This window comes from Oryctolagus cuniculus, chromosome 7 (assembly GCF_964237555.1).
Source record: "Oryctolagus cuniculus chromosome 7, mOryCun1.1, whole genome shotgun sequence".
Taxonomy (NCBI): Eukaryota; Metazoa; Chordata; class Mammalia; order Lagomorpha; family Leporidae; genus Oryctolagus; species Oryctolagus cuniculus.
The window spans coordinates 56,549,975-56,570,865 of record NC_091438.1 but is presented as its reverse complement, the minus strand read 5'-3'; the positions used below and the strand labels follow the sequence as shown (position 1 = coordinate 56,570,865).

Genomic DNA, 20,891 nt, shown 5'->3' with positions numbered 1-20,891 from the left:
ATAGCCTAAGTATTCCAGCACTAAGAAACACAGAAGCATCTGAAAATGTTCTTGTAAAGACACAACAAGCAGTTATATAAAAATCATACACAAAGTACAAACAAGTAGCATAATCAAAAGCATATCCCATTACGTCCACAAAGAACATGTATAAATGCTACAGGTACTTGAGAACCGAAGGCACCAATTTTGGCCAACCTAATTTCTCCAGACCCACGCTTGATTAGATAATGCAACTTTTCTTATATAGGTTGAAAATCCTTAAAGATCATTGGAGTTACAAGGATTCTGCCTTACTCACAGATGAAAATGCAACTGGAATTCCTGCCTCTACTATCTATTGTACACAACCCTCCCTGTTCAGGGGCACTGTGTGGCCCTATTTCCTAGTATCAAAAGGAAGAGAAAATCGTCCCCATCCCTACTCTCAGGATTAAAGTCGCCGACAGAAAAACAAAAACTTTTTTTTTTTAACCTCTGGATACCAGCGTTTGGTAGTTTACCCTGCAGAAGCTAAGTCAACCAATGAGTCGCGTAACCACTGTAAGAATTCAAACTCACTGAAGCCCTGCACCAGCCCCGTGAATATTTTCGAGCGCTGGGGTGGGTTGGGGGGTTGAGTAGGGGGGGAGGGAGGGTAAACACCAAAGCTTCCTCGCAGGGGAAACAGGAAGAAGCGAGTGTGGCGACGACTTCAGGCAGGCAGTTTTGGTACCCCACCTACTAATCCGACGCCAGGGACCGCGCGGCGCGGAAACCCTGCCGAATTTGAAAACAATCGTCGCAAGGCTCCGGGGCACTGGGACGGGGCTCGGCTACTGACAGCTCGGCCTCGGAGCGCGAAGCCGCAAGTAGGTCAAACTGTGTCCACGGCCTGAAAACCCGAGTCCACCCCGGTGGGCTCGGGGGAGTGTGGAGCAGGAGGGGAGCGGGGTGGGGGAGGGGGGCGGCACACAGCGAACCGAAGGAGACCGGGAGGGAGCCCCAGCCCGGGCAGTTCGTCTGCGCTCACCTCTTTTGGGGGCCTTGATCAGAGGCAGCCCTCCAGTCCTCTCGCCGTTCTCCTGCTTGTCCTTGTGCTTGAGCTCGCCCGGAACGCAGGGGCCGGGGTCACCATCGGAGCCGCGGTGGTGATGGTGCTTGTGCCGCTCCTTGTGGCCCTTATGCTTGGGCCCGGCCGCGCTCACCGTCAGGGGCGAGAAGGTGAAGAGGGCCGAGGTGCCTGGGGCCGGGAGCGGGGCAGCGACAGCGGGCCCGGAGGGTGCCAGCGAGGGTGGCGGCGGCGGAGGCAAGAGCAGAGGCTCAACAGGACCCGGGACAGTTGGGGCTGCATTCGTTGGCGGCAGCGGCCCGGGATGTTGGCGGCTACGACGCCGCCGGTGAGGGGGAGCGAGAGGGGGGTCCTGGCTCGGCCGCCCCCGCTTCTCCTGAGATCCCCCACTGCTCGCTCGGCGCTGCCGCTTCACGCCCCGCGGCGAGACCCCAGCATGGGGCTTCTCCTTCCCCTCTTTGTCCGGTTCCTCCTGCGCCGCCACCGCCCGTACTACGCGCACCGCTCCGACCTGCGCAGCCATTTCACCCACAAACACACATTTAAATGGCCCGACCGCCCCCCCGTCCTCGCATCGCGCAAGCGCCGCCCGCGCAGGGCCCGCTGGGCATTGGAGTCTCTCCCCCGCCCTCCATTTGTCGGCGGCTCTCCGGCCGGAGCTGAACATGCCGGAAGCGGCAGTTCCCCGGCGCTTCTCCTCAGGCCTCGCCAACCGAGCTTCTATTGTAAAGCGCCCTGGGCCGCGCAAGGCCTCCTGGGAGCCAGCGTTCCGCCGCGCCCCGCGCCGCGTCCCCGGCTCTGAGTGGAGGAGCCGAGGAGCGCAAAGGGAGCGTGCGCCGAGTCACGCTTCGGGCCGCGACGCAACCGCCGCTGGGCGGCGAGTTGCCGCCAACCGCCTTAACGGCCCGAACAATGTTAATGGCTTTCAGAGTCTGGCGGCGGCGCGTTCCCGTTCTCGTCTGCCGGTGCGCCTCCGTGGTTTTACGCGGGGGAGGTGGTCTCCATAGTGATTGCTAAGTTTCGTAGTCCCCTCAAGACCTTTGTGAGGTAGAAGAATCTCCAGTCTTTGCCCCTTCGCAAGCGACGGAATGAAGAGGCAAAAAAAGAAAAAGACTTAGCAATGTGTAGAATGAGGGCGGCTTTGCTGTAGAAGGGAGTCGCAGTTCGGAGATTTGGGGGCGCACGTATCTGCCTTGCCTCTGGTCGCCGCCACAGGCGCAGCAAGGCAGGTGCAAGAAGTGGCCCGGAGCCTGCGAGCGCGGCCCCGCCTGGCCAGCCAGCCGCCTCCCGAGCCCTCTAAGGTCGGGACAGGGAGAGGCCAGCGTTTGTTTTGCCGTGGGAAACTGTGCTCTTAAATTTTTTTTTAATAAGTTTTTATTTTCCAAGTCCTAAGTTGCAAAATGTGAACGGTGGCTACCACAGAACATTCCAAAAACTCGTTACTGTTTACCAGAGGATAATGGTGCTTAAAGCTTTTAGAATTTTGCCACCTTAGCTTTTACCGAGGATTCTTATCAATATCAATACCGACATATTACAATAATGGGGTTGGATGCCCGTAGTTCTGAAGAATTAAGCTAAATGAACACTAGTGTAAGATGCTTAAAGATAAAGAAGTTTATTGAGCACCTTTTGGGTACATTGTATCATAACAGGTAACTATTTCATTCATTTTGCCCCATCATTAGGCTTCCTAATCCTAATATTTAAGAGAAAATGATATTTAAGTAATACATTTTTTAAAAGATTTATGTATGTTATCTATTTGGAAGTCGGAGAGAGAGATCACTTCCACCTGCTGGTCCACTCCCCAGATTGCTACAAAACACACACACACACACACACACACACACACACGCGTGCGCGCACACACACGCGCACACACACACACAGGAGAAACAGCCAGGGCTGCCAGGAGCGGAGCCAGGAGTTTCTTCCGGGTCTCTCACGCAGGTGCAGGGACCCAAGCACTTGGGCCATCTTCTGCTGAACTCGATGGGAAGTGGAGCTGCTGGGACATGAACCAGTATCCCAGGTGCGGCTTTACCAACTATGCCACAACTCTGGCCTTATGTAATACATTTTTCTAAAAATTATAAACCTTTCGTATTAATAAAAAGATGTGAAATCATTAGTGGAATTCAAGTGACTCCTTTGTAACAATTATCCACTAATGTTACATGAAATTAATTTGAAATGGCAAATTTTGTTAAGGCAGACCTATATTCATACAGAAATATATTTTAAACTAGCAATACCTCTGAAAGATTGGGTGGAAAATGCACATGTTTGTACAGGACCTTTTAAATGAAAGTGCTACCAAAAAATAGCTATTTTATTGATTCTTTTTCTAGAATTAATAATTTAGTAAGTATGGTTAAAATTTATCACAATGTAGTTGAATATTCTATTAAGAATGATTACTGTCATTATGTTCACAGATTAGTCTCTTAAATATAACTTCTGCTTTTCTTTTTAGTTTCCCACAATATTAGTGGGAAGATATGTAAGCCTCCACTTAGGTAAAAATAATTCCCAGGGAATAGTCATTGTTAAGCAGAAATTTTGTACTACAATGACAAAAGATGTTTTCTAACTTTTTTTAAAGTTTATTATTTATTTATTTATTTGAAAGGCAGGGAGAGAAAGAGAGATCTTCCATTCACTGACTCACTCCCCAGAATGACGGCAACAGCCAGGTCTGGGAAGGCTGAAACCAGGAGCCAGGAATTCCATCCTGGTCTCCCACGTGGCTAGCAGGGGCCAACTACCTGGACCATTATCCACTACTTTCCCAGGCACGGTAGCAGGAAGTTGGATCAGAAGAACAGCAGCTGGGACCTGAACCCCAGTTCTGATTTGGGATGCCAACGTTGCAAGCAGCTGCTTCACCTGCTGTGCCACAACATCAGCCCCTGTTTTGAACTGCTAAATTCTGGCAGTGTAGAAATTTGTGATCCAATTCTTAACAATGCTTTTAAAGTTTACAGTTATATAGAAAAGTAATCAAATGACTTCCAAAAATGAAAAATATATCCATTCTAACTCACATTGTGTGTCATACAGCACTCTTTTTGTTTTAGGACTTATTTATTTGTTTGAAAGGCAGAGCAATAGAGAGGGAGAGACAGAGAGATCTTCCATCCTGCTTCTTACAGCAGATCTGGACGATGCTGAAACCAGGAGCCAGGAACTCCAACTGATCTCCACGTGGTGGCAGAGGTCCAAGCACTAGAGCCATCTTCAATTTCCTTCCCAGGCACATTAGCAGGAAGCTAGATTGGAAGCGGAGTAGCCTGGACTCAAACTGGCACTCTGCTAGCGAATGCCAGCATGGCAAACAGTGACTTAACCTGCCACACCACAATACCAGCCCCTGATATGGCATTCTTCACATAAGCCCAAGTGACAGCTTATCTACAGATTCCAACCCAATGTGATATGAAAATGCAAAACTGCTGGCACTTATTTGCATATTGCTTTCTTTTTGAAAGCATTAGTACATCATTATTGTTATGAATAAAGAGTACTTATTTTATCTGGCTGTATTCTAGTGATTTTATTTGCAGATGCATTTGCAATCTAATTCTTTTAATCCACAGTTGTATTAAATCTTCCAAGTTGGTGGTGGGTTCCTTGGTCCTTTGGGTTTTGAAAAACGTTTTGCAAAACCTGAGAACAAAAATAGAAAAGAGAAGATTCCTTTATATAGAAATGAATACTTGGATTTTAGAGTATTGTAATATATGCAAATACATGGACTATTTTCAAAAGGTTAGGCATAATCTTTGATCAATTTAATAATAGATTTTAAAGGCATTTATAATAATTAAAGCTAAGTGATAACAATAGAATAGTAATAACATTTTGAATTTTTAAAGCACTTACAAATTTAATAATGGTAATAATTGGATGAAGAACTCTGGTTAACTTTGACAATTTGGCATACAATATCATTTTATCTACAGTTTTTAAAATTTACTTGTATTTATTTGAAAGGGAGAGAGAGAGAGAGAGAGAGATCCTCCATCCCCTGATTCCATGCCCATCCATGCCCTTTTCTTTTTCTTTTATAGTGAAATATTTTCAAGGTATCTTACACTTAACAATTTTAGGGGCTTAAATTGATAAATAAAATGTTTGAAACAGAGAATGAAAGATGCAAAGATTTTCCTAAACCTTTTAATTTGTCATCTTAGGAAACGTATTATTGATCTATAGCACTAATAGAAGGGTCAGTTGAGACATCTGTTTAAAAGTATCCAGAACATTGCCTGGAATGAAGCAGATTCTCAAATGTTGCTCAGATCTAAACCCACAGAAGACTACACCAGAACTAGAAGAGAAGAAGAATAGGGAAGGAGAAGAGAAGATTGAAATTATTTTTTGGCCGGCACTGCGGCTCACTAGGCTAATCCTCTGCCTGTGGTGCCGGCACCTCGGGTTCTAGTCCCGGTTGGGGTGCCGGATTCTTTTTTTTTTTTTTTTTTTTTTTTTGACAGGCAGAGTGGACAGTGAGAGAGAGAGACAGAGAGAGAAAGGTCTTCCTTTTGCCGTTGGTTCACCCTCCAATGGCCGCCGCTGCAGCCGGTGCACCGCGCTGATCCGATGGCAGGAGCCAGGATCCAGGTGCTTTTTCCTGGTCTCCCATGGGGTGCAGGGCCCAAGCACCTGGGCCATCCTCCACTGCACTCCCTGGCCATAGCAGAGAGCTGGCCTGGAAGAGGGGCAACCGGGACAGAATCCGGTGCCCCGACCGGGACTAGAACCCGGTGTGCCGGCGCCACAAGGTGGAGGATTAGCCTATTGAGCCACGGCGCCGGCCTGGGGTGCCGGATTCTGTCCCAGTTGCTCCTCTCTGTCTCGCTCTCACTGTCTAACTCTGCCTGTCAAAAAAATATTTTTTAACTTAAAAACATTTTAAGCCACTAAAATTTTGTTAATGGTAGTAAAAAAAAAAAATAGGAAATTAGGAGAAGGGCACATAGCATGTTCATGTACATTTACTCCTCTGAGTGATGACAGAAAAATATTTCAAGTCATAATTTCACATAGAGTCAAAATTATCCCATCAATGTAGATTGCTCAATTATAACCCAAGTGGACTCAAAATAGGAAAGACATATTACATAATTCCTGAATACCTAACGGTTGAGGAATTCTTGTATTGTGTCTCTTTGGTCAGTTCTCAATTATTTAGAACAGTAGTGATCTACTTTTTCTGTGCATGTGGGACAATTCAGGAAAAATAAACCTGAACCACAAATGTCTCATTCTAATTCAAATACTCTTTTGAATAACATTATTTTAACAATTAATATTGACTTCTTTATAAAAATAAATCAATTTTTAAAACAAGTGCTGTGTTTTAGTGGTACAGTGTTCGAATCCAGGCAGATTTGAGAAGAAACAACATGAAGCCAGCTGTCTAATATTTATCCTGATATTAGATCACAGCCTATTGCAAAGGTGGGTAGGCCATGAGTTGCTCAAGTGGTATTACTAATTTGAGAAAAGAAGGAAGCAGAGACATTTGTGTTCCGGGAAAAGTTGAGTGGGTTTTTTTTATTGTTTATGCAATATTTTATATGAATATATATGAATGTTTTATAAAATCAGTACTTCTTTTATAAATTATGGCATTTCAAATCTTAGAGTTAATGAAATCCAAACAAAATTGTAGGACTAAAAAAATTGATCGAAAGATTCTAGCTGGGGCCAGCGCTGTAGCACAGTGGGTTAACACCCTGGCCTAAAGTGCTGGCATCCCATAAGGGCACTGGTTCAAGACCCAGCTACTCCACTTCCAATCCAGCTCTCTGCTATGGCCTGGGAAAGCAGTAGAACATGGCCCAACTCCTTGGGACCCTGCACCCTCATGGGAAACCTGGAAGAAGCCCCTGGCTCCTGGCTTCAGCTCGGTGCAGCTCCGGCCGTCGCGGCCAATTGGAGAGTGAACCAGCAGATAGAAGACCTCTCTCTCTCTCTCTCTCTCTCTCTCTCTCTCTCTCTCTCTCTCTGCCTCTCCTCTCTCTATGTAACTCTGACTTTCAAATAAATAAATAAATCTTAAAAAAACAAAAGAGATTCTAGTTAAAATATTGTGGCAAGGTGAGACAGAGACCATAAACAGGGTGTGGCAAAGATTACTACCTCTCCATCAAAATGTTTCTAGAATCATCTAGCCAATTGTACCTATCTGTCCACCAATGTCCCATGTACCAGACTCTCTTACACTGAGCTATAGTCCATATTTACATTCTCTTCAGGTAAATGGGAGCTAAGGTTGTGTTGCCACTTCTGCTCAGTCCCTTGAGACCAGGAGAGAAGGAAGGGGAAGCCACATGCCCTGGTTTGCACTCTTGCAGCCTGTAACCTGGATGTGACAGCGGCCTAATTTTGACCATACAGATGAGGATGATACCACTGAGTAGCAGTTCTCAAAGATGGCCCCACCCTTTTGGGGGAGGGTATCTGCCTTTTGGTTCACAGTAATTGTTTATAGTAATCCCTAGATTAACTGCCATACTTCTCAGATTGGCATTTTGGCACAGTGGGTTAAGCCACACTTGAGAAGCTAGCATCTGTATTAGAGCCAGTTTGAGTTCCGGCTGCTCTGCTCCCAATCCAGCATCCTGTTAATGCTCCTGGGAGGGCAGCCATTTTTATGGCCCAAGTACATGGGACCCTGTCACTCATGTGAGAGACCAGGATGTTGTTCCTGGTTCCTGGGCTTGGCCTGGCCCAACCTGGATATTGCAGCCATTTGGGGAAGGAACCAGCAGATGGAAGATCGATCTCTCTCTCTCTCCTTCTCTGTTGCTCTGCCTTTCAAATAAATAAATCATACATGTGATTATATATTTATACATATAAATATATGATTGCTATACTTCTTACAAAAATTATAGCATACACAATACTACTTTAAATAGTATCATAAAAATACATCACATAGAATAATAGAATGCTTAAAATAATATAAAATTATCAAGTTTATAGCTAATACTTAGGGACAATTGGGTAAGCAATTAAACTATCAAAATTGTTTTTCACCTCCAATTATTGAATGCATTATATAAAATTTTTTAACAGTAACTGCTATCCTTTCCATCATACTTGTGTGTGTGTGTATATATATATATATATTTTAAGATTTATTTATCTGAAAGTCAGAGTTACACAGAGAGAGAAGGAGAGGCAGAGGGAGAGAGAAAGGTCTTCCATCCGATGGTTCACTCCCCAGTTGGTCCCAGCAGCTGGAGCTGCGCCAATCTGAAGCCAGGAGCTTCTTTGGGTCTCCCACGAGGGTGCAGGGCCCCAAGGACTTGGGCCATCTTCTACTGCTTTCCCAGGCCACAGCAGAGAGCTGGATCAGAAGTGGAGTAGCCGGGAATTGAACTGGCACCCAGAGGAATGCAGGCACTGCAGTGGCAGCTTTACCCACTACACCACAGCGCCAGCCCCTATATATTTTTTTAAAATATTTATTTTATTATTTATTGGAAAGAATGACAGAGAGAGGTCTTCCATCCACTGGTTCACTCCCCAGTTGGCCACAACATCCGAAGCTAGGCCGATCCAAAGCCAGGAGCCAAGAGCTTCTTCCAGTTCTCCTCTGTGGGTACAGGGGCCCAAGGACATGGGCTAACCTCCACTGCCCTCCCAAGTGCAGTAGCAGGGAGTTGGATCAGAAGTGGAGCAGCAGGGACTCAAACCGGCACCCATATGGGATGCTGGTGCTGCAGGCTGGGGCTTTAACCTGCTGAGCCACAGCACCGGCCCCCCTTTCTGTCACTCTTGTATATTCTGTAGAACTTTGCTTTAGATGTGCACTAGAATACCATAGCATGTCAATTCTTCATTTAACTACTCATCAATTTACTACATGCCAACATAATAATTTGGTTACCATAATAATTTGCTTACATAAACTTCAGTCTTATGTGAGTATTTAAAAAAAATTTTATTATTATTCAAAAGGCAGAGTGACAGAGAGAGAGAGAAAGAGACAGAAACAGGTCTTCTATCCACCAGTTCTCTCCCCAAAAGGCCACAACAGTTAGGAACTCCATCCAGATCTGCCATGTGGGTGGCCATCATCTGCTGCTCTCTCAGGTGCATCAGCAGGAAGCTGGATCACAACTGAAGCAACTGGGACTTGAACCAGCATTCTGATATGGGAATGCCATCATTGCAAATGGCAGCTTAACCTATGGTACCACAAAGCCCCTTATAAGCAGGGCCAGTGTTGCGGCACAGCAGGTAAAGCCACTGCATCCCAGCATCCCATATGGGCACCAGTTGAAGTCCCAGCTGCTCCATTTCCAATCCAGAGCCCTGCTGATGGGCCTAGGAAAGCAATGAAAGATGGCCTAGGTCCTTGGACCCCTGCAGCCATGTGGGAGACTAGAAGGAAGCTCCTGGCTCCTGACTTCTGCCTGGCACAGCCCTGGCTGTTGCAGCCATTTGGGGAGTGAATTAGCAAATGGAAGATCTCTCTCTCTCTCTCTCTCTCACTCTCTCTTACTCTCTGTCTCTTCCCCACTCTCTCTGTAACTCTGCCTTTCCAATAAATATATCTTTTAAAAAAAAAAAAAAAAGGCCCTTGTGTGAGATGTTAAAAGGTAGCTGGGGCCGGCACCACAGCTCACTAGGCTAATCCTCTGCCTGTGGTGCCGGCAACCCGGGTTCTAGTCCCGGTTGGGGTGCCGGATTCTATCCCGGTTGCCCCTCTTCCAGGCCAGCTCTCTGCTGTGGCCAGGGAGTGCAGTGGAGGATGGCCCAAGTGCTTGGGCCCTGCACCCCATGGGAGACCAGGAGAAGCACCTGGCGCCTGGTTTTGGATCAGCGCAGCGTGCCGGCCGCAACACGCCGGCCATAGCAGCCACTTGGGGGGTGAACCAACTGAAAAAAGGAAGACCTTTCTCTCTGTCTCTCTCTCTCTCTCACTGTCTAACTCTGCCTGTCAAAAAAGAAAAAAAAAAAAGGTAGCTGAGTTTAAAAATAAAATGATAAGCCAGGATAGGCATTGGCACAGCAGTTAAGATGTCACCTGAGATGCCTGAGTCCATCTCTGCTTCTGATTCCAGCATTCTTGCTAATGTGAATCCTGGGAGGCAGCAGGTGCATCCCTGCTACCCACATGGAAGACCCAAGTTGACTTCCAGGCTCCAGGCTTCAGTCTGACCCAGCCTCTGCTGTTGCTGCAGGTATTTGGGAAGTGAACCAGTGAACACTCCTCCCCCCCCCCCCCCTCCGCTTCTCAAATAAATAAATAAATATCTCAAAGTAAAAATAAAAAGATAAACTGAATGGAAAAGACTATAAAGGATCTGTGCATGCCACCTTAAATCATAAAGTTGTGTAACTTATATAGTAAATGAATAATTAGGGCCGGCGCCGCGGCTCACTAGGCTAATCCTCCGCCTAGCGGCGCCGGCACACCGGGTTCTAGTCCTGGTCGGGGCGCCGGATTCTGTCCCGGTTGCCCCTCTTCCAGGCCAGCCCTCTGCTGTGGCCAGGGAGTGCAGTGGAGGATGGCCCAGGTGCTTGGGCCCTGCACCCCATGGGAGACCAGGAAAAGCACCTGGCTCCTGGCTCCTGCCATCGGATCAGCGCGGTGCGCCGGCCGCAGCGCGCCAGCCGCGGCGGCCATTGGAGGGTGAACCAACGGCAAAGGAAGACCTTTCTCTCTGTCTCTCTCTCTCACTGTCCACTCTGCCTGTCAAAAAAAAAAAAAAAACAAAAAAAAATGAATAATTAACAAATTTTTAACTCTGCTGTAAAATAACACACATACCAAAATTCAGAAAGGAACTGGAGTTATTTGACTGAACGGTTTCTGTTGGCTTGCTTGGTGGGGAAGAATTACAGATGCCTGGAATAAAAAGAAAAAACACAAAAGAATATGATGACCATCTCAGACTGCTACTTATCAAATTGCATACTTATTAATATTAAGCATTTCCTCCAGAGTAATTAATACTCCCCCCAAAAATATCAATATCAAATGTTAATAAGACATTGATACTTACAAAGGGGACACTGTAATCTCATTGTTAAGGTTTATTTTCTTTGCAAATAGATTGTATAATAAAGCCCACCACTAAAGAATGTTGCCAAAAGAGTAAGATCCACTATATCATGAATCAATTTTTTTTGAGATTCACATTTTGGCTTTAGATTTCACCTTATTTGGTACTCTGGCTCCTTTTAGTACACTTTTTTTTTTTTTTTTAATTTGAGAGGCAGAGAAGGATAGCAAGTGAGAGAAAGAGAGAGAGACAGAGGGTACTCCCATCTGCTGACTCATTCCTCAAATGCCCACAATTATCAGGGCTGGGCCAGGCCAAAGCCAGGTGCAAGGAAATCAAACAAGTTGTCTTACATAAGTGGCAGAGACCAAGGACTTGCTGCCTTCCAGGGTGCAGGAAGTTGGACTTGGAAGCAGAGCCAGGACTCAAACCCAGGCCTCCAGTATCCATATCTCCCTCTTGATCTGCCTCTAATAAATAATTTTAAAATATTTGTCTTCCCAACACCTTAATATATTCATGTGTTATTTTCTGCCTAGTTCTGAAAACAATGAAACTTGGTCCACATTTTACATGTGCACTATCTTGAAGTAAAAAAAAAAAAAAAAAAAAAAAAAGGTGGCGCCGTGGCTTAATAGGCTAATCCTCCACCTGTGGAGCCGCCGGCACAGAGGGTTCTAGTCCCGGGCGGGATGCCAGATTCTGTCCCGGTTGCTCCTCCTCTAGTCCAGCTCTCTGCTGTGGCCTGGGAGTGCAGTGGAGGATGGCCCAAGTGCTTGGGCCCTGCACCCGCATGGGAGACCAGGAGGAAGCACCTGGCTCCTGGCTTCGGATCGGCGCAGCATGGGCCGCAGCGGCCATTTGGGGGGTGAACCAACGGAAGGAAGACCTTTTTCTCTGTCCCTCTCTCTCTCACTGTCTAACTGTCTGTCAAAAAAAAAAGTTTAAAAAATTTTTTTATAAAAAGGTAATTTCAGGTTTGTATATACTTTCATATAAATAAGGAGAAATTACTAGATATTCTTTTTTTTGTTTTTTTCCCCAACATCTTTATAATGTAGTGTAAGAACTGCATATATATGTTTGCACACACACCCCTAATGTAGAATTCTAGAAATACTTTCTCTTTCTGGAGATAATTCAGCATGAACCACATATAATAAAAAGCAAATTACAATAAAATCCAGTTAAGATACTCATACATATTGGGACAAGCATTTGACAGCAGTTAAGATGCCACTTGGGACTCCCATATCAGAGTACTGGTTCAAGTCCCAGCTCTGCTTCCATTCCTGCTAATGTGCACTGTAAGAGACAGATGATGGCTCAAGTACTTTGGCCCCTGCCTGTCATGTAGAAGACCCAGACTGAGTTCTGGGCTCCTGGCGTGGGCCTGGCCCAGCCCTGACCCTGACTATTGTGGACATTTGGGGAGTAAGTGGGCAAATGAAAGAATCTCTCTCTCTCCTCTGTCTCTTTCTCTCTCTCCGTTCCTCCCTCTCTCTCTCTCTCTCTCTCTTTCAAGTAAAATGAAAATAAATACATAATTTTAAAAAGCATATTTATTGAATAGCCACTATGTAGTAAGCGTTGGACTAAGCATCGAAGATAAAGACACAAATATAAAGGAAATGAAGGTGAGGAAGGTCAGGAGGTGTCAGTAATCTCTACACTGCGTACACACTGATAGTTGTGTACATCCTTCAGAAAACAGCCGTTTCAAAAGGGGAATGTTTTACAAGGGAGGCAGAGTCTGCCTGTATCCACATCAGAGGGAACGGCTCTTTTGCATATTGGCTTCATTTTCTCTTCTGGTAAGAGAACTTTAATTTTCCTTTCCACCTCTTCCCAATTTTTAGTGTCCATGCTTCCAATGGTGCTGATTCTACCTTATGATCCAGGAAATGTCCTGTACCAAGGGCATTGTTTCATCGTTGGTACCCTGGCATGGCCACACCAGAGTGTAGGTCTGACCTCATTTCTAATTGGTTCATAAGTAACAATTGTTAAGGATTCAGTGAGATACTTTCCTGTATGATCTTGGAACATCGACTATACTGGCAATCATTGATTCAGGGATGGGATGGGCAAGTGAAGTAAGCCAAGGCAATCAGACTCAATTAAAACCAGTCATCAGATTATTGCTTCAGTAACCAGAAAAGACTTTTTTCTTGATAAGCCTGAAACCATATGCTAAAAGCTTGCCTAGGGATGAGCTAAAACAGATTAAAAAAAAAACTGAACAGTACGGAATGAGATTAGGTCCTGATTACATCATTTGAACCCCTGGTTACAAGCAAATAAATGTCCCCTTTTCTGCTTAAGTCAGCTTAAGTTGGGCTTTTTGAAACTTGCAGCTGAAGGATTTCTAAGCAATTAGCTTCCCGCCCAGAGTTGGCATCAGACATCATGGTTGAGAGCTTCCACTCTTGTCACCCTATAATTCATTCTCCATACAGCAGCCAGAATGATCTTTTTAAAAAACAGATCGTGTAACATCTCTGCCTAAAACCCTTTTATGACTTCCCATTGCACTTAGAATAAACTCTACTTGGCCAGCGCCTCGGCTCAACAGGCTAATCCTCCGCCTTGCGGCGCTGGCACACCGGGTTCTAGTCCCGGTCGGGGCGCAGGATTCTGTCCCGGTTGCCCCTCTTCCAGGCCAGCTCTCTGCTGTGGCCCGGGGAGTGCAGTGGAGGATGGCCCAAGTCCTTGGGCCCTGCACCCCATGGGAGACCAGGAGAAGCACCTGGCTCCTGCCTTCGGATCAGCGCGGTGCACCGGCCGCAGCGCACCCGGCCGTGGCGGCCATTGGAGGGTGAACCAACGGAAAAGGAAGACCTTTCTCTCTGTCTCTCTCTCTCACTGTCCACCCTGCCTGTCAAAAAATAAATAAATAAATAAACTCTACTTAACATGACCCATACGAATCTACTCTTCCCTCAATTTTCCTGCCTCACCTTCCTAGAATGGCTTCCTTTTAGTTCCTTACACAACAGATCCTTACACCTTGGAGATGTTGTATGTGCTGTTTCCTCTACCTAGAGTGATCTCCCAACCCTTTGCCTGGCTGGCTGCTGCTTCATAGCTCAGACTCAAATGTCATTTCCTTAGAAAGGGCTTCAGGACCACCCGTTGTTACTCTGGCTCATAATTACCCCTTTGTTTTCCTTTATAGCATTGATCACAATGTATTATTATGTATGTTTCTGTGAACTTTCTGTCTTAAGGTCAGTCCCTAAGTAGACCTAAGTTCCACAAAGGCAGAATCCATGTCTGTTCTGCCTTTATACAAAAAGCCTTGCACAGTGCCTGGCATATAGTTGGCACTCAATAAGTCTTCATTGAATGAATGACACTGCACTTAAATGCTAGCTTGAACAAAGAAATTTTGTGGCGCTTGTGCTGTGATGTAGCTCCACATGCAGCACCAGCATCCCATATGGGCACCAGTTTGAGTCCCAGTTGCTCCATTTCCAATCCAGCCTTCTACTATGGCCTGGGAAAGCAGTAGAAGATGACCCAAGTCATCGGGCCCCTGCACCCATGTGGGAGACCTGGAAGAAGCTCCTGGCTCCTGGCTTTGGATCAGCCCAGCTCTGGCCATTGTGGCCACTAGGGGAGTAAACCAGTGGATGGAAGACCGCTCTCTCTGTTTCGCCATCTTTCTGTCTGTCACTGTGCCTCTCAAATACATAAATAAATCTTAAGGGGGGGGGGGGCAGTGCTGTGGTATAGTGGGTAAATCTGCCACCTGCAGTGCAGGCGTCCCATATGGGCACTGGTTCAGGTCCCAGCTGCTCCACTTCCGATCCAGTTCTCTGCTATGGCCTGGGAAAGCAATGTAAGATGGTTCAAGTCTTTGGGCCCCTGCACCCACGTGGGAGACCCAGAGGAAGCTCTAGCCCAGCTCCCTCCATTGCAGCCGTCTGGGGAGTGAACCAGTGGATGGAAGACCTCTCCCTCTCTCTCTGCCTCTGCTTCTCTGTAACTCTGCCTTAAAATAAATAAATCAATCTTTTTTTTTTTTTTTTAAGAAAGTCTGATTTCATTAAAAGCTGGAACAACTTTACCTACGGACCAGTAAGAGATCTGGACTATATGGAGAACATATGGAATTCTGGAGTCGTGAACCATCTGGAAGGGGTCGAAGACACATATGCAAGTTCAGGCAGATAATATCAACTAATTGCTTGGTCCTTCTGTGATTAACCAAATGGATCACATTTGTAAAATGTATATCACCATGTTTTATACACTTTGAATTTGTAAATGAGGATTTCTAAGACAATTTAGCTCAGATTCAGGAGTCTATGGCTTTTATTTTTATGACAATATAGCAGAAAGAGTAAGCAACAGACTTCTATTGCTAATAATACTTGGTAAAAATGGAAATGTGTCAATGGTTTGCTTATTTCATTAAATCAGCACATTTGTTTCACAATATGTTTTGCTGCGACTATTTTCAAAGAAAATATACCAGAGGTTAGACTCTTGAGAATTGTAAATAACACATTCACTCATAAGGCATCATCTTAGGATGGGTGGAAAGTGCCAAACATTCAACTGACTGTCATTCTGTTTATAAGCGGAAAGGTTTCTATCCCCCTGCTCCCCACCTGGTCTTCGCACAGTGGAGCCCAGCTAAGCACAAGCCATAGGGGTGATCTGATCCACAGGACCCAAGGCAGGCTCTGTTTAGGAATGATATTAATTTTTTCATAGGATGGTTACACAAATAAAAATATAATCATGGGGCTAGTGCTGTGGCATAGCAGGAAAAGCCATCGCCTGCAGTGCCAGCATCCCACATGGGTGCCTGGTGGAGTCCAGGCTGCTCCACTTCCCATCCAGCTCTCTGCTGTGGCCTGGGAGAGCAGGAGAAGATGGCCCAAGTTCTTGGGCCCCTGAACCCGCATGGGAGACCCGGAAGAGGCTTCTGGCTCCTGGCTTCAGATCAGCCCAGCTCTGGCCGTTATGGCCATCTGGGGAGTAAACCAGCAGATAAAAGACCTCTCTCTCTCTCTCTCTCTCTCAGCCTCTGCCTCTCTGTAACTCTGCCTTTCAAATAAATAAATAAATCTTTAAAAAGAAAAATATAATCATGAAAGTAATCTATATTCTAAAAAATAAACACAAAGAAACTTACCTTTTTTCACGTTTCGCAAAATTTTCAAACTCTACAAAAGTAAAGGAAAAAGTCAGTTTTTTCTGTGTAATACAAAATATTTTAATCAAGTAGAAATATACTTAAGTTAAAAGCATTCATTTCCTTAAAAAAAGCCATGAAAATGCACAATTATGTTTCCATCTTGCCATTTTTAATTCAATGAAAACTGCCACTTGATTTTATCTATTTTTTTCTACCCATGTAAGCATCACACTGTATATTTAGAAATAACGCGATCCGAATGTCAGAGGGAAAAGGAAGTTCCTCCTTCATTTAGGATCATTCAGAACCCACAATGGCTTCCACACACAGCGCTGACCATAGCCATCCCCAGTGCAGCCAAGGATGTTTGTAGTCACACGCTGTGCTGTTCCCTGGAGCCAGCGCCTGTCTTCTGCCTCCTTTCAGCAAGTCCAGGTCCTCTGCCTCCAGGAACCGATGCACACCGACTTTACTCCACACAGCCTCAGTATGGGATTTTAATCTACTTCAGGGAAGCTTATTCTTGATAATTTCCATGTTTCTCACATAGGCATGCTATTCCAACAGGTTAACTACATACTCCTTTCAAGAGCAAGTAGCTGTACTTTATGACATTTCTGTTTCCCCAACACTCTTTAGAAACATATTCTTCCATATAAAAGACACTTACTAATTTCCTTTTGGAAACATTTTTAGATTTTTAGAAAATAGATAATTTATTTATAATTCAAAAACTCCTGATAAAAATGCTGCCATTCCTGTCTTCTCTCTACCCAGTTTCTAACGCTTCTCCTGTAAATAAGCACCGTCCATTTCTTAGGTATCTTCCTGGAGTTACTTATGAACACAGAAGCAAACATGCATATAGATCACATCTTCTCTTTTTAAAACAAAAGTTAATAAATATATTGAATCATTCTTTTTTTAGCTGCACGATATTCCATCGGACATACTGAATGATTCATGTAATTGGCTCCCCTGATGAGTCACATCTGTGTTGTTTTTAGTCTTCTGCTCGTATAAATGATGTTGCAGTGAATACCTCATACATATGTACAATTTCATGTGTGTGCAAGCATATTTGCTAGAAGTGAAATTATTGGGTCAAAAGTTATATGCATTTGTAAGTTTGATATTGTTAAATCGCTCTCTTCAGAAATTGGACCACTTGGCATTCCTACCAACAAAGTAGGATACTTATTTCCTGAAAACTTCTCAAACAGAGGGTATAATTAAGGTTTGGGAATTTGCTATTCTGACAGATGAAAAGCAATAAGTCACTGTGGTTTTAATTTTCTATTTCCCTTATTATGAACGAGGTGGAACATACCAAATATTTAAAGGGAAGACCATGCATATGTATCTTCTTTAAACTATCATGTATTTTTGTACATTTTAATTTTATGATTATTCTTTTCTATGAATTCCTGGAAGATCTTTATATATTAGTGAAAAAGACCACTCTGCCTATGGTACCAGCTGCAGATTACTTTTCTCAATTTGCTCCTTCTCATTTGATTTCTAAGGTGTTTTTTTAAAAAAATGCAGAAATTTGCTATTTTAGATAGTTGAATTTATATGTAGCTTTTACTATGGCTTCTGGGTTTTGACTCATAGTTACAAAGGTCATTTTCGGGCCGGCGCCGCAGCTCACTAGGCTAATCCTCCGCCTTGTGTCGCCAGCAGAGCGGGTTCTAGTCCTGGTTGGGGCGCCGGATTCTGTCCGGGTTGCCCCTCTTCCAGGCCAGCTCTCTGCTGTGGCCCGGGGGGTGCAGTGGAGGATGGCCCAAGTGCTTGGGCCCTGCACCCCATGGGAGACCAGGAGAAGCACCTGGCTCCTGCCATTGGATCAGCGCGGTGCGCCGGCCGCAGCGGCCATTGGAGGGTAAAGCAACGGCAAAAGGAAGACCTTTCTCTCTGTCTCTCTCTCTCACTGTCCACTCTGCCTGTCAAAAAAAAAAAAAAAAAAAAAAAAGGTCATTTTCACTCCCAGGTTATAGAGGAATCTTTCCAAGTTTGGGTTTTGTGTTTTTGTTTTTGCTTGTGCTTTTTTTTTTTTTTTTTTTTTTTAGTAATTCTTTAGGATGGTATTTTTCTTAAAACATCTGGATCTTTTAACCATCTAGAATTTATTTATCCTGGTATGGATGCAAGCTATAGATCCTACTCCCCCCACCAGGTGATTATTTGATCCAACAAAAGCATTATTAAACCATTCATCCCTACCTGTGATTTGAGATGCCACCTTCACAATATGCTAAATTCCTGCCAATATTTGGTTATATTTCTGGATTTTGCTTCTACTCTGTTGTTATGTATTTCTTGAAAATACACCAACATCAGGCCATTTTAATTATTGAGGCTTTACACTGTTTCAACATCTGAAAAAGCTCTCCTGTTTTCATTGCCTATTTATGTATTTGCAGTTTTCTGACTATTCTTGTCCTTTTTTCTCAAATGAACTTTACATCAGTGTATGTAGTTCTTGGGATAAACAAGTTGGTAGTTTCACTGGCATTAAAATTAAGCAGAAACAAAAAAAATTTTTTTTTTTTTTTGACAGGCAGAGTGGACAGTGAGAGAGAGAGACAGAGAGAAAGGTCTTCCTTTTCCATTGGTTCACCCTCCAATGGCTGCTGCGGCTGGTGCACTGCGCTGATCCAAAGCCGGGAGCCAGGTGCTTCTCCTGGTCTCCCATGCGGGTACAGGGCCCAAGCACTTGGGCCATCCTCCACTGCACTGCCAGGCCACAGCAGAGAGCTGGACTGGAAGAGGGGCAACCGGGACAGAATCCGGCGCCCCAACCGGGACTAGAACCCTGTGTGCCGGTGCCGCAGGCGGAGGATTAGCCTAGTGAGCCGCGGTGCTGGCCAGAAACAAATTCTTAATGTAGTTGTATTTCTTCTTCTTTTTAGTTTCCTTCTATTAATTTTGATTGTTGCATGATGAATACTCGGTTTAGTGAAGAGTCTATCTAATGTTCCATCTCTATGCAGAAGTGGGGAGCCTTTAGCAAGGGAAGGGTTCCGGCTTGTTTTCCAAAACTCCTATCTTCTTTACCTTGCTCCTTGTGAAACCTTTCCCAGGAGTCTTCAATGTCTGTTTCGAAGATGTTGAATTTTCTGTGGTTTCAGGACAGCCAGCAGAATAAGTTTCTATACGTTGGGGCTGCATACCTCAAATAAAAAAAAAAAAAAAGAAAGAAAGAAAGAAAAGAAAGTGTTTTGTTATATAGCTTCTTAGACCTTTGTGCTATATTCAATAATTTTTAGTTTGACTTTTTTAGACATTATTTTTACTATACATAATGAGATTTTAAAATGTATTCTTTTGTGATATTTAATCATTCTTTGTTTTCCATTTAGGTTTTTCCTTATTAGCTTTTTAGCATTCTAATTTTTCTAATTCTTTTAGGGGAAGGTCCTGCTACTTACAATCTTCATCAGCAAGGAGGAAGGACTCAAGGGTTCTCTCCGGGAGTGGAGGTGGTGGGGAAGCAGAGCGATCTCGATGCAGATCTGCGGTGAGAAACACATTCAACAAAGGGTCCCATCCATTAAAGATCTCAAATCGACAGCCTCTTTGACCTTGTATAATTTTTTCTAACTAATCAATCTTAACCTACAACCACCAAATAAAACATTATCCAAACAATGACCAGAACCTCAAGAACTTTGTCTTTATACCTTTTTAGCCAGTGTGCCTATAATTCATCAAAAAGTTATAACTCACTTGCAGATACATTCTTCCACAGAAAAGAAAACTGAATTTATTTTTTATTTATTTATTTTGACAGGCAGAGATTGACAGTGAGAGAGAGAGACAGAGTGAAAGGTCTTCCTTTTCCGTTGGTTCACCCCCCAAGTGGCCACTACAGCCAGCGCGTTGTGGCCGGCACACTGCGCTGATCCAAAGCCACGAGCCAGGTGCTTCCTCCTGGTCTCCCATGCGGGCGCAGGGCCCAAGCACCTGGGCCATCCTCCACTGCCTTCCCGGGCCACAGCAGAGAGCCGGACTGGAAGAGCAGCAACCAGGACAGAAGCCGGCGCCCCGACCAGGACTAGAACCCGGGGTGCTGGCGCCGCAGGCGGAGGATTAGCCTATCGAGCCACGGCGCCGGCGAAAACTGAATTTAATCAAGTTTCTACATCTAACTATTATTTCACAAGAAATCCTGGGGATAGAGGAACATGTTAAATAAAATCATGAGGATACAATTAGTCAAATCCAGAATGTTAAAGCAGTCTTCAGGACAAATGACCCCCCTCTCTTCAACAAATGAATGACATAAGAAAATATTAAAAGAAAGGAGAATTGTTACAGATTTCAATAAAGACTTAAGAAACACACAAGCCAAATGCTAAGTGTGTAGACTTTGAATCCAGATTGAAATAAACCAACCATAAAACACATTTTTGAGACAATTAGGAAAAATTGAATATAATCTGGATATTATGTAATAATAAATTGTTTAATTTTATTGGTATGTTAGGTGACTACAGTAGAAATAAAATATGTGTTTGAAATTTTCCATCATAAAGAATTCCAAGTAATGGAGCTATTTTCCCACATTATAAACTCCTGAACATACAGATGGCATTCTGTTGGCAAAAGCTTCTCATTATACAGCGCTATTATAATGTACTATATT

The 20,891-nt window shown here is 44.3% G+C and overlaps 2 protein-coding genes and 1 long non-coding RNA gene across 4 annotated transcripts in view; 1 reads left to right on the top strand and 2 right to left on the bottom strand.

The window, feature by feature from the left end:
- RSBN1 (round spermatid basic protein 1) overlaps positions 1-1,880 on the bottom strand; it is a 55,525-nt gene extending 53,645 nt beyond the window's left edge. The window contains exon 1 of the mRNA XM_002715758.5: positions 1,013-1,880. Coding sequence (XP_002715804.1) covers positions 1,013-1,718 — 706 coding nt within the window. The 5' untranslated portion in view covers positions 1,719-1,880. The remainder of the gene's footprint in view (positions 1-1,012) is intronic.
- LOC103350090 (uncharacterized) lies at positions 669-19,894 on the top strand. The gene is made up of 3 exons (XR_011390514.1): positions 669-851; positions 15,126-15,324; positions 19,655-19,894. It is a non-coding gene; the product is annotated as an uncharacterized lncRNA (long non-coding RNA).
- PTPN22 (protein tyrosine phosphatase non-receptor type 22) overlaps positions 4,585-20,891 on the bottom strand; it is a 56,859-nt gene continuing 40,552 nt past the window's right edge. For both annotated transcript variants that reach the window (XM_002715418.5, XM_008264644.4), the window contains exons 17-21: positions 19,675-19,758; positions 19,301-19,416; positions 16,238-16,268; positions 10,854-10,931; positions 4,585-4,723 (exon numbers count right to left, since the gene is read on the bottom strand). In XM_002715418.5, the coding sequence (XP_002715464.2) occupies positions 4,659-4,723; positions 10,854-10,931; positions 16,238-16,268; positions 19,301-19,416; positions 19,675-19,758 (374 nt within the window). In that variant the 3' untranslated portion in view covers positions 4,585-4,658. The remainder of the gene's footprint in view (positions 4,724-10,853; positions 10,932-16,237; positions 16,269-19,300; positions 19,417-19,674; positions 19,759-20,891) is intronic.